Raw genomic sequence first — 13,793 nt, forward strand, 5'->3', positions numbered from 1 at the left:
AACACTACTGAACCCAATGTTAAAAATTAATAATTTAAATATAATTATGTTATTTATTTATTTAACTCTTTAACCCATAATAAATCTTCCCTTCCCTATAAGGTGCGCTTATATAATTCGTGTGAATATACTACATTTTTAAAAGTGAGGGTAGATGTATATTATTTTAAGTCAAACTAGACACCATTACAGTTAATCTAATATTGATTGTGTTCATTGGTTACATTTTTAAAAATCTTCGTGTTTTAATAATTCGATCACGAGGCGGGACTCTAATACAAAAAGGTTAGTTCGTTGATAATTATTATTCCTTCATCATTTACATGTTGTTAGTAAAAATATACTTTGACTGTTAATACTTTTGTTCAGTATTTATCTGTATGATTATTGCTTGGTAATTAATATATTTTCATGTCGTATACCTAATTATAAACATAAGTGTGATGTGAAACTAGCTGGATTTATTTTTACATACTCACAGTCTTATATTTTGTGTTAATGTTAAAATAGTATTAATAGTGTAAATCATAATATTTTTTCAAAGTTAAAAATATTTCCTTTTTTCTGATGGTGTTGCCATCGCATTAAACCGCGCTGTCGTTTCGTTCACAAAAAGTCATGTTATTAGGACCGAATATGTAGCCGCCTCAACTTACGGAAACGAGAGTAACCTGCGTTGTCTGTTAATTATTATATAGTCGAATTTAACGTTACATGGAAATTGGAATCTAAATATATGTATACCTATTTATATTAAATCTGTAGAGGTCAATTCTGCACATGAAATATATTTCCTAAATAACTATCACGAGGTGATTAGAGATCGACATCGACGTCAAAAATGTTTGTCCGTCTGTCTGTCTGTATAACCGTTATAGAAACAAAAACTACTCGACGGATTTAAACGAAACTTGGTACAATTATTTTTCATATTCGTGAGCAGAGCAGCAACTCCATTTTTAAGCTTTCGTCGCGTGTGCGTTCTTAATGCGTGTATCTTAATGGTTAAAGCTACACAGAAATCAAGTATGAAAGAAATGTTCTCCATATTATATAAAAAATATCTCCCGACATCATAAATGTCTATCTTTTATGGTTGAGCTTAGGAGTTCAAAGCTTTCTGATTATATTTGTCTACTAGCTGTCCCCGCGACTTCGTTCGCGTGGAATAGTGACTATGGGACCTATGACCATGGGCTCAGGGTGGGGCAACAATAAAAAATCATTTTTATTTTCATGCTCCCACTCCCGCGCCCACTCGCACTCCCACGCCATATGCCACGTTCAGTCCCAATCCCACGCCCACGCCCACTCCCCTTCACAATTAGTACCTACCAGATCAAAGCCAGGGTAAGCGCCCCACCCAGCCCCACCGTGGCTACGCCCATGCTGAATTACTACTTAACATACAATTATTGAGTAAATACGTACAACCATACTGTACTGTTGTACTACCATAAATAATTAAAAGAATTGTTATTAAAATTTCTTACTAAACTGAGCTAAAAAACTTACGTACCAAATTATTAAAGAAAATCAAGAAATGAAATGCCTAACCTATAACCAAATAGTTACTACATATTGTAATTAAAAATTATGATTAGTATATAATATCGAAAATCAAAAAAGAAATGCCTAACTAATTCTACGTAAAATTTCTTTTAAATTATGTCATATTATTTTTTAGGAACCAGGGGGGGGGGAGAGGAGCAAATTCTATTTCCTTCCTTTCTTAAACGGATGTTTTTAATAATCTATGGTGTAGCCAGTAGCCACTGATCAGCTTAATCGATAGTACTCAGTTTTTATCAAATCCAGAAACAAATCCAAATTAGATCTTTCCTGTCTCACGCACGTAACTAAAGGCTGAAGAGAGAGAGAGCACGTAACTAAACCGTTTAGACGAAGAAAAGTGTATAGAAAAAGGAATAAATAATTTCATAAACTTCCCGACGATCTTTAAAAATAAATTATAACTTTCATTTTTTTCATTCCCACTTTTACCCCTATGTAGGTATAATAAGTGGATGAACCAATTTTGATACACTTTATCTAAGAACCAGCGTCGGAAAATATTCTGCCTAACAAAAAAAAACCGCATCTAATTCGGTTTACCTGTTAGCCAGCTACGGTGCCATAGACAGACACACACACACAGAAATACATAGCGGTCAAACACATAACACCAGTCTTTTTGCGTCGGGGGTTAAAAATATAATACGACATAATTTAAAGGACATTTTATGTGGAAAATTTACCTATACACCAGGGTAGATAATTTTTGAAACAAAAAAAAATCGCAGTAGGATGAAACCCATTAGAAAAGGATATGATAAAAATGTAAGGAAAAATAAATTACGGTCAATCGGAGTTCGGGAAGTGGGAGGGGGGGAGCTTTTAAGAGAAAAAAATGGTTTCTCTCGATTTCTCGATAATAATAACACCTGCTAATTTTTTTCTACATATTTTAATTGTACAGACATCACTTTTCCACAATTTTATTATATGTATTGATGATGATGATTGAGATTATAACACTCTTAGTCCGTTTTAATTTTTATTCACCCGCATCAGTGCCACCTAAAAAATCTTTATATATCGAAATTCAAGCAAAGTTAAGAAAATGAGAAATAAGAGTTCTCAAGGATCGTTAGAGATAAGAGGCTTACTATTGACCGAAAACAACATGTGTTATGCCGAACCTGAAACCGCTTCACAACGAGAATTGCGGCTCACAGCTGACCGCGAACGGCATGTACTATCCTGTGAGACCGAAACCTTCACTGAGGGTATATATAACGTCTCACAGCTGATCGCAAATGGCATATTGTACTATCCCGTGAGACCGAAACCCTCACTGAGAGGGAATTACGTCTCACAGCTGATCACGATCGTCATATTTTATCTCGAGAATTCTGAAACTTTTACTCAATATGAAGACCGTTTGACAAATAATAGGGTGCACCATAATATTATTCGATCTCTCGAAGATGAACATGAGCATAAGCAATGACTAGAGTAGGGACGCGAATATTACCATTATTTGAGACAAGAACGATTAATAAGTTTGTTTAATGAAAGATTAAGAATTGAAACTATTGGTCTCTTTAAACGGACGAATAGCGAGAGGCCCGTCTTATTGCAGACAGATTTCGACATAGTCTTAATGACTTAGAGGTAAACATAGAAGATCAATCTACAAATTCGTTGGTGTGGTCCGACAAAATAATATAAAAGTGGGTTTGCTTATAACCTCACAATCGATTACAGATCATCTTCTGTATAGGCGATATTAACGTAGTATGTTCTTTTTGTAATGCTTTAAAGTGGAGTAAGGAGTCGGCTTTCGTTTGAAGATACGCCGGAACCTTTGAAATCACTACTTTTAAGTTTTAGAGGAACATGTGCAATCTAAACAGTTCTTAGACAATATTAGCTCTTATAGTATTGCGTTTTAAATGATCCTTTGGTGCTCAACAATTATCAGATGCTCCTTTCATTCTTACTTTTAAGATACAAGGTCAAGTTTATCATTTGATAGGATCCCTTTTGCCTGAAGGCCAACCTAAGTTTCTTTAAATATATTTTGTATTCGACTACGACGAATAATCGAATACAAGAAATCAATATTTCTCGAATTTAAAACTGAACTCATTTCACAATTTTAGAACATGTTAATTCATCAGGTTAATCTGTATATATGCGTTTTAAATCGATATTAGAAGCTTTTCCTCAAGATGGTGATATTAATATAAAATTGGTATAAATGCCGATAGACGGAAGTCTATCAGCACTCAGGAATTCCCTAAGCGTGTTATAACGCCCAGGCCGCAGTATTACAATTTTTCCTACAGTAGGGCGACGAATGTATTTTCGCATAGCAACGGAGGGGAACTCGTGGGGGGTAAAGTGACGCGGGCCACGTACCACAAACATGTTTAGTTTGTGGTACCGAGCGCGAAAGAAAGTCATCGTGTTTTTAGTAAAGTTACTATGTAAACTAACGTAATTTATTACTTAGGTACATATTCTATAATGGTGCGCTCAAACTGTTAATCTACATTTAATTTAGATTATTATTTTAATTACTAAGAAATGTAGAATTTAAATCACATTCATTCATGTTTTCCTCAGATATTCGATGTCTATGATTTTCGATGATTTTAAGATTTTCTTATCAGAGTATTCAATTTTAATGTTGTTAAATTTTATAAGAGACAATTAAGAACATTCAAAAATAAAGTGTCAGGTTTTTTTTTTAACGACGAATGACGAAAAACGACCGAATCGCGGACGAAGTCGCGGGCAACAGCTAGTTACATAATATATTTTAGGACAATATCTTAAACAAAATATCACTACATAGTATAAAACAAAGTCACTTTCCCTGTCCCTATGTCCTTATGTCCCTATGTCCCTTTGTACGCTTAAATCTTTGAAACTACGCAACGGATTTTGATGCGTTTTTTTTTAATAAATAGAGTGATTCAAGAGGAAGGTTTATATGTATAATAATATCCATTAAATAGTAGAGAAGTACTGTTATTTTTGAGGTTTCTAATGTAATGTCGTAAAAAATTACATTTTTTCCGCTTACATTGCAAACGCAGGCTGAACCCTACGAGATTTATCAAAATAATGTACTAAGTATTATACACATTGAAAAGGTCTACAGAAAAGTCCGCGATGGTATATGTCTATCTCTTATGGATAACCCACAATAACTTTTTTTTGTCATTTACTTTTTACCACAAATAATGGCTAATTTTCGATGCGATTTTAACCAATACAGCATTAATTCTTAACCAATTAAATACCTTGAATACATTGTTCATTTAATATAGATCTATATGGTCCTTTACACCGTATGATTTAAGTGAATATTTTCGAAGATATTACAGATTTAAAAATTGCGGGACGTAGCGTTTGCGGCGGCAACGGCCGGCCGCCCGGCTATATTCTATTTTATACCCGTGCGAAGCCGGAGCGGGCCGCTATGATTTTATATACAATGCAACGTTCACAGTTTTTCTGTAGTGTATTTAGTATCAGCATTGCACCCGTGCGAAGCCGGGGCGGGTCGCTAGTAAATAATAAAATATAATTTATAGACAGTATTATGGGTATATTTTGTAACTCGTTAATCGTTATTATGGTTGTTATTCTAATATCTTGATTTCAATGTTATACCACGTTGCTTTTATTTTTAACAGCTCTCTATTTAGATACTCCATTGCAGTTGCAAATTGACATACTTGTATGCATAGTTAATGGTATCTAATAATAAGATTTGAGCAATCTGCAATACTCAAATTAAGAATTGGATAGCGCTACTTTAACTACTTTTGTTAAGAATTTATTAAAATGTGGTAGTTAGACACCTTTTAGCTAATATCGCTAGACGCTAGCACTATCCGTATCCAAGCGCTCGTGCTCAATTAAGGGCATGACCACCAAAATCTATTCGATTTTGATTCAACCACGTTCTTGAATTTTTACATTGCAACCAATTCTCGTAAGTACATACCTACTAGGTACATAATTCGATGTTAAATCGTATTGAACTCGATTGAAATAGATCTCGATTCTGTTAGGAGTAATCCCTGTTTATAGTTGTATACGTAGTATATTATTATTAGTCTGTGTGTGTATAGTGTAGGTATAATCTATAGTCCCATGATGGCTTCCAAAAAGCTTACTACAATTTGGAATTATAACTTATAACGTGTACGATAAAGTAGAGGAGTCCTTGGGATTTTGGGATTTACGCGCGTCAGATTCATATAATGGACGGTACCTTACCTATAGATGAGTACCTCCAGCCAGTATATTGTATTCGTGTATTATTACTGTGTTTCAGAAAAGGCGTGATAGCGTGAAGAAGAAAAGTCTTACGCATAGGTATTAGTGTAGATCGTATTAATCTATTCTATACATATAATAAATCTGTAGAAGGGTCAATTCTGTACATTGAAAATATTGAAAAAATAAATAGCAGGGGGTGTTACTGGATCGATATCAAACCCAAATATGAGATTAAAAAAAATTTTGTCTGTCTGTCTGTCTGTATGTGAAGACATCACGTGAAAACTAACGGTCGAAATCGATTTCGATGAAACTTGGTATAATTATACCTTATTATCCTGGGCGTAAAATAGGATACTTTTTATCCTGGAAAAATACGTAGAAAAAAAATTTTCTTAATTTTTCAGTTTTATCCATAGACGTTGTTCTTTAGAACCGCGAACACACGTTGCGTATTATAATAGGCCTAGCCGTATTTGGGTCCAATAGATATTAATAAGATGTCATTGGAGAAATAAACCATCCACGCGAAGACAGACATCCGCGCGGACGGAGTCGCGGGCGGAAGCTAGTTAATAATATTATAAGAATCACGATGAAATCGATGATTGATGAAATGTATGTTTTCATCAATCAACATACTCCTCAATAATTAAAGTAAGGGATATTATAAGTAATAGATAAATTAATTAATAAAACGTATTTTAATTTATAAAAAGTATTCATATTCTGTAAAAGTCAAACAAAATATCATGGATGGTAACCACAATTTCTACAAACATCAATGATTAACCAATCAAAAGAGTTGTCAAAAGTTCAAAACGTTAGACAACTTACTCAAAAGAGTTGTCAAAACGTTAGACAACAACGTTTGGGAAACCTCTCGCTCGAACTGTATTTGTAGCTTCCGCTTAGAAGGAAGAAGCAACCTTAATAAGATAGCAATAGATTATATTTTATCAAAACAAATATTTTTGTGCACAGTCTAGTTATACTATATTATCACAGTATTACTTGTATACGTAGTATATTATTATTAGTCTGTGGTATTACAATATTATTTCCTAGGAAATAATGGTAATACTGTGATATTATATTATAACGTCTTTGGTACTCATGGACCGACAGGTAAATATATATTATTATATAATGTATAGCATGTTTTCTTATACTATATGCAATACATTGTATTCACACATTTATCAATAAGTAGGTATATATTTTGTAATATTTATTTTTCTACTATACTATAATAATAAAGAGGAAAGGTTTGTAATGATGTTTGTATGTATGGTTTTCACGCATAAACTACAGGACCGATTTCAAAAATTCTTTCACCATTAGAAAGCTGCATCTTCACTGAGCAACATAGACTATATTGCATTTTCAAAAAAATTAGAGATCCTTACCAAAAATACAATAATGTAACCCAAGCTGTCATGATGTCATCGCGTGCACTGTGGAATCTATTCCTTGAAGTACGAGGATGTAGGTACCACGGGCGAAGCCGCGGCGGACCACTAGTATTAAATAAAATTGTTATACTGTATAATTCGTCAAATTCACCGTTTCTGATATCAAAGATACAGGCAATAGCCTAGTTTCATCATTAAGTAACCTAGTTTGGATCTCACTGTACTTAGAACCTTGTAAACTAAAAACTAATCCTACTGTTATCGCATTTACAATATAATATTTAAATGTTTTAGTTTACAAAGACTTTTATTTTATTACTAGCGGTCCGCCCCGGCTTCGCCCGTGGTACATATGAAAAATAGATGTCAAGGCCGATTCTCAGACTTACCCGATATGCACAGAAAATTTCATGAGAATCGGTCCACCCGTTTCGGAGGAGTATGCAGACTAACATTGTGACACGAGAATTTTATATATAAGATTTAATTTATTAATATAAAATCATTGTTTTGCGTAGTGTTTTAAGCTTGTTATAAGCTGTTTTAAGTATATGACATATTATAAAAAAATAACAATCGTCTTTGGATTCGCAATCGCTTTCCAAGTCCAAAAAGGGGCAAATATAAAATAATATAATAATAATTATTAAGAATGGCTTATTACATTCGTTTTAATGTTTAAAATTTATTTATATTGAAATGAAAAACCACAGACAAAATCAAAATATAGACCATAAAAATACGAGAGTGAAAAACTACAGACTATAGCATTCGGCCGGACTTGGCCAGTGTGGAACTGACTGGTAGATAGATGGATAGAATAGATGGGCGTCCATCTTGAAATTCACTGGATTTGTGCCGGTTATGTGATAAAAGTGTAATTTGTATATTGAACTTTAAGTTACTCGTTAATTTTTAAGACCTTTATGTATGATCGAACGAAATATTGGTAAAATTTAGGATAACAGCAGGAATGTGTTAGGTATGGAAATTATGCCTCATCCATTTGATCATTTGACGAATAATGGCGTGCGTTTTTCTCTCTGAAGACTTTCAAATTTTAAATCATGTCATCAAACCTTGAATAGCTTTATTCATTTCAAAGTTGTATAATTCATTTAAAAATAGTGGTTTAAGATTTTTTTATAATTTAAAGTTAAATTGATTTGGAATGAGTTGGATGTCGTTTTTAGGTTATACATCAATACAAGTGACTCGTAATTGTTCGTAATCGCTAGTAATGATTCCCAGTGACAAATTGAATATGTATTTAAAATAGCAAGTAACAAGTGTGATCGTGAACGCCTCAAAGTGACGTTGAAAATATTTTTATTCACAGTATCATTACTCAAGACATATGCGATTTCCGGTAAGAGTTTCGTCGATAAAACCTTAGGTTGGCAAAGGTATTTGAAAACGATGGCAGTACCTAGTAAAGCTCGGGTATATGCCGATGTGAACTCACAACAGCCTAGAGAATATTGGGAATATGAAAGCTATGTGGTAGATTGGGGTAATCAAGAAGACTATCAGTTGGTTCGAAAACTTGGGCGTGGAAAATACAGTGAAGTATTTGAGGCAATAAATATCACAAATGACGAAAAATGTGTAGTTAAAATATTAAAGGTGAGTGATTTATAGTTGTCCTTATTTAAAAAAAAAAACATTGCAGATTGATATAATAAAATGTTAATATTTAACATTAATTAATGGAACTGTAACAAGGGTAATGGGGACCTTCACGAAAAATTTTAATTGTTTATAGATGAATTGAAAATTAATAAAAAATATACATTCTTTGCAGCCTGTTAAAAAGAAGAAAATAAAAAGAGAAATAAAGATATTAGAAAATTTAAGAGGAGGCACAAATATAATAACATTACAAGCTGTTGTAAAGGATCCAGTGTCCCGTACTCCAGCACTCATATTTGAACATGTTAATAACACTGATTTTAAGCAGCTATATCAAACATTGTCAGACTATGATATAAGGTAATTTATATATTTTATATAGCATTAAAATTGTTTCATCTTCTTGATTCTTCTTCTATGATCTATGCTAAAGTGTCATATCAAAATATGAAATTGCAAATTCATTATTATTATAAATGAAAAGGTGTTATTGTTTGTTTTTCGTTCACGGCACAATAAAGTAATTATGTGATATGAAATATGAATATTGTGTTTGGAGATAATTGAGAGGTTAAAGAGTGATATAGGATGCTACTTTTTCTCTGGGTGAAACATCTTATTCCCTTTTACTGCAGAAGCGAAACTGCGGGCAGTAAGCTAGAATGTAATAATCTGGAAAGGGAAAAATTTCCTTTGAATTGCTGAGGATTGTGTATATGTATATTTAGTAATAGCATTTTGATATATTTTATATGTATATTTTACAGGTATTATTTGTATGAACTTCTGAAAGCGCTAGATTATTGCCACAGTATGGGCATTATGCACAGAGATGTTAAACCTCACAATGTAATGATTGATCATGATAATAGAAAGTTGCGTCTCATTGATTGGGGGTTAGCTGAGTTTTATCACCCAGGACAAGAATATAATGTTCGTGTTGCCTCGAGGTACTTTAAGGTAAGAAAATAATGCAACATAATTATTCATACTGTTAGCTTCTGTAAAACCCATACCATATTACTTTGTATATTTAAGGAGCATTCAAGAATTGCAATGTTTTTATTTATAAAGGAATGAGTTTACAAACAGACTTTTTTATTAGTAACACGCATATAAAAGATGTGTTTTAATAGTTTTCACTTATTGGTTATTTGAATAGATATTTTATATGTTATCGTGTATGTCATATAATAATGGCGATTTTAGGGACCTGAACTACTGGTGGATTATCAAATGTATGACTACTCGTTGGACATGTGGTCACTAGGGTGTATGTTAGCATCCATGATCTTCCGTAAAGAGCCTTTCTTCCATGGTCATGATAATTATGATCAACTTGTACGTATTGTCAAAGTGCTGGGCACTGAAGAACTCTTTGAATATTTGGATAAATACCACATAGAATTGGATCCACGTTATAATGATTTACTTGGGAGGTAAGCACAAAATATGTTTGTATGTATGTTAAGAAAGATTATATTATGTATAACTAGGGATATGATAATAAATATTAAGTATCCGATCTGACTAATATTTTTAAAAGAAGCTAAACAGTGTCACAGTAAGGTTAAAAAAGTTGAAATTAATGTTATTATTTTTACAGACATTCTCGTAAACGGTGGGATCGATTTGTACATTCAGAAAATCAACACTTAGTATCGCCTGAAGCAATAGACTTCCTTGATCGCCTTCTACGTTATGACCATTATGAGCGTTATACAGCTCGTGAAGCTATGGATCATCCATACTTTTGTAAGTTCATACATACTACTACCTAATTTAATTTAAATTTTATTTTTATTTATTTATACATCCATTCAAATTTCCACATTAACTGTATATGCTTTGTAAATCATTTATCTAACTTATCCCTAACTTTTCTTCAGATCCAATTGTGAAGGAGAAAGGCCGAATGGCGTCTTCTAATTCGCCAACTCCCAATGCATTGCAAGGAACAATAAATGCAACAGAGTAATTATTTTAAATATTTAATAATGCTCTTTATAACAGTATGTAATGAAATATATATTCACTTGTACAAGACTCTGGAGGAAAAGGACAGATAATGCACCAATGCAGCATCAAGAGGAAAACATTAAAGGACAGCCCGAATCAAGCATCTTGATATAAATGAACTATTAAATAATTCCAGTTCTACTGAAAGAAGTATAATTTGGAAAGACAATATACTTTAGTGTTAAATATTAGTAAAATCTGGTTAATTAATTGTTTTAAAAGTGTTTTCATCTCCGATACACAATCACTTTCATCAGTCCGGAAGAGTATACTCATTTACTTCAGGAGTATTTTTAGTTTCAAGATGATGAGTTGAACTCAATATTGTTTTTTTATGTAAATTAATTGTGGAGTATTGACATGAAAGAAAACATTTCGAGTTTCATTGCACTTGATCTTTGCATTTATTAACCTATGGTATTGATATTGTAATTACTTGTATGATATGATACTGATAACACCCACATACTGTTTTGAGATACTGGTTATAAGCTATGTTTTGTTGGAATTTCTGTTAAAATTTTGTATTTATGTAATTAAAATGTAGATATGTGTGATAAATACAAAATTTTAATGTGTTACTTTTTTTTCAATACATGAATAATAAGGAATACCAGTAATTTTTTAATTATTAGTGATGTTAATAAAACATTGCTTCTATTAGTATATTTTCGATAAGTTATGTTAGCTGTCCCTATAAATATAATATAGTTAAATCGAGTCGGTCTTCAGCAAAATGGTGAGCCTCATTAATTTATAATTTATTTTTTATGTAATAACTTGAAGTTGTTGCATCAAAATTTTCTTAATAAACAGACTAACTTTGCCTGGTATGTTTGGATTATTTATATCATGTGTTTGTCAATATTTCATTGCAGCATCCCAAATAAAGTGAATAATACTGACATCAATTTTAAGGTTATTTTTTATCAATATAATAGTGTTTTAAAATTAATCTAATGCAACACTTAAAAATGATTAGATAAAAAAAAAATTACATAAATGATTATTATAATTTAATATTCTTCATTATATATCTTCATTTAACATTTTTAGTTGCTTACATCTTATGCAATCCAAATCTTATTTTCCTACATCATTTTGTTCATCATGTCGTTGTTAGAATTGTCTTTTATGAAAATAGGTAAATATTTACATTACAATGCGATCTATAAACTGATATAAATATTTATATTATATGTAAATGTAATTTTATTCGATAATGTGAAAAAACAACCAACAATGATATGTAATTAAGACATACCCAAACAGCTGCCACTGTTGAGGTGATTGTATTAAGAACCACCAAAAATTATTGAAACAAAATTGTCGCTTGAAGAAATTGAATTGAATTGACCAATAAAAAAGTATAAAAATTGGTCTATACATCAATTACATAGTATGTCAGAAAGACCCGTTATAAAAATATGGATGATTATAAAAAAAAGGAAAATTCCTTTTGCTTTTCTTAAACCGTGTGAATCAAAATCTAATTTTTCATTTATCTTATTTTTTGAGCGTGCTATACACATTATACGGGATATTCTTTCTACAAGGATTCATAGTTAACTCTGCGCAACTGGGCGCAGAAAAAGCTCAAATGAGCAGCACCTGACTGTTATCTCAAATGAGCAGCACCTGACTGTTATCTCAAAGTTGGCACAGTTTCTTAACTGTACAAGATACACTCCGTGCTTTAAGTGCCATTGTACTGGAGGCCCAAGTCTTATCCTGAAGGTAAGAGGAAGGTATTATATTATCTTGTGCCCTAGGGGAGGTCAGTTACTCGAGCTGCATTTTTATTATAATCCTTAAAAAGTAAGTGCCACTATTACTATTTAAAATTATTATTTCACAGATCACCAGTTAGGTATGAAATTTAAAAAAAGAAGCCATAAATAGGTACACATAATTCTGAATAGTTGAAAGGTGTCGATACTCCAGTCTAGTCTAGACAAATCTTATATCCTTACGAACAAATACAGCCTTCAGTGTTTCCTGTGTGTAAGAAAATAATATTGGACTGTAGAGTTCCATTACAGTCCTATAAATTAAACTTTAGTCTTTATATTTTTTATTTTGAAGCCCGCAACTCCGTCCGCAATCAATTACAATAATTATAAGTAAAAATGTTTCTAGTAAGGGTTGCACGTGTAAATGAGGCTAATTTATTCGCCACATTAGTACCACCTCACGTTGATATTTATATAATTGTATATCTGTGTGCAAAAGTGTACCTGTTGTGTTTGGTAAGTGTGAACCTATCTACAATTTTCTTTAGTTAATATCATTGCATGAGATGCACGAATCAATACATTGTTACAAATGATTAGTGCTATCCGATTCAGATCAGACTACATCATAGAAATCTAAATAACAAGACACTAGAAGTCGTAAGCACGCGTGACCTTGTCGCCACTCAGGTGACTTCCAAGCCACCAGTGCGTTCGTCGCTATTCAGTTGCTCTCGAGACGTGCGTGTGTAAACATAGTGTGTTTCATCATTTCCCATTGCGGAAATTCATCCTGCTAACAAAGGAATAACATTTCATCGGTAAGTATTTTTTTTAGAAATAATGCCGTTTTTCCTTAAAATTAAAGAATATATTTTACAAGTAATACGAATGTCACCATAGTAATCTAAATAACAATGAATGACACAGTCGACCGTTCATATTATCACGTTTTACACAAATTTCAACCTTATTTCTATGTATTTAGGTTCAAAGTTATATCTTTTGAAAATTAACGCCCTCTGTTGTAGAAAAGCCGAATTTTTTCGAATTTGTACTTTTCTAAGCAAAAAGAATCAAAACATGTCATGTACCTGGGATGTTATTCGAAAATAAATAAAATAAAATAAATAAATATTATAGGACATTATTATGTATGTTTGTTTTTTTTAAGTTTTCACTAAAATGA

The 13,793-nt window shown here is 32.2% G+C and overlaps 1 protein-coding gene across 1 annotated transcript; it reads left to right on the forward strand.

The window, feature by feature from the left end:
* The first annotated feature begins 8,006 nt into the window (after positions 1-8,006).
* CkIIalpha (casein kinase II subunit alpha) lies at positions 8,007-11,704 on the forward strand. The gene is made up of 7 exons (XM_089696430.1): positions 8,007-8,202; positions 8,560-8,846; positions 9,025-9,212; positions 9,620-9,812; positions 10,062-10,291; positions 10,459-10,607; positions 10,742-11,704. The coding sequence occupies exons 2-7, from the start codon at positions 8,640-8,642 to the stop codon at positions 10,828-10,830; spliced, it is 1,056 nt and encodes a 351-aa protein (XP_089552556.1). The 5' UTR covers positions 8,007-8,202; positions 8,560-8,639; the 3' UTR covers positions 10,831-11,704.
* Positions 11,705-13,793: the final 2,089 nt, after the last annotated feature.

Source organism: Colias philodice, chromosome 6, assembly GCF_061535455.1.
Source record: "Colias philodice isolate Cphi_HAF_F1 chromosome 6, ilColPhil1 Martin Lab GWU primary, whole genome shotgun sequence".
Lineage (NCBI taxonomy): Eukaryota > Metazoa > Arthropoda > Insecta > Lepidoptera > Pieridae > Colias > Colias philodice.

Coding starts and splice junctions, on each gene's coding strand:
- CkIIalpha (XM_089696430.1), top strand. CDS start 8,640: ATGGCAGTACCTAGTAAAGCTCGGGTATATGCCGATGTGAACTCACAA. Junction 9,813..10,061: donor TTGCCTCGAGGTACTTTAAG/GTAAGAAAATAA, acceptor TGGCGATTTTAG/GGACCTGAACTACTGGTGGA. Junction 10,608..10,741: donor TATGGATCATCCATACTTTT/GTAAGTTCATAC, acceptor ACTTTTCTTCAG/ATCCAATTGTGAAGGAGAAA.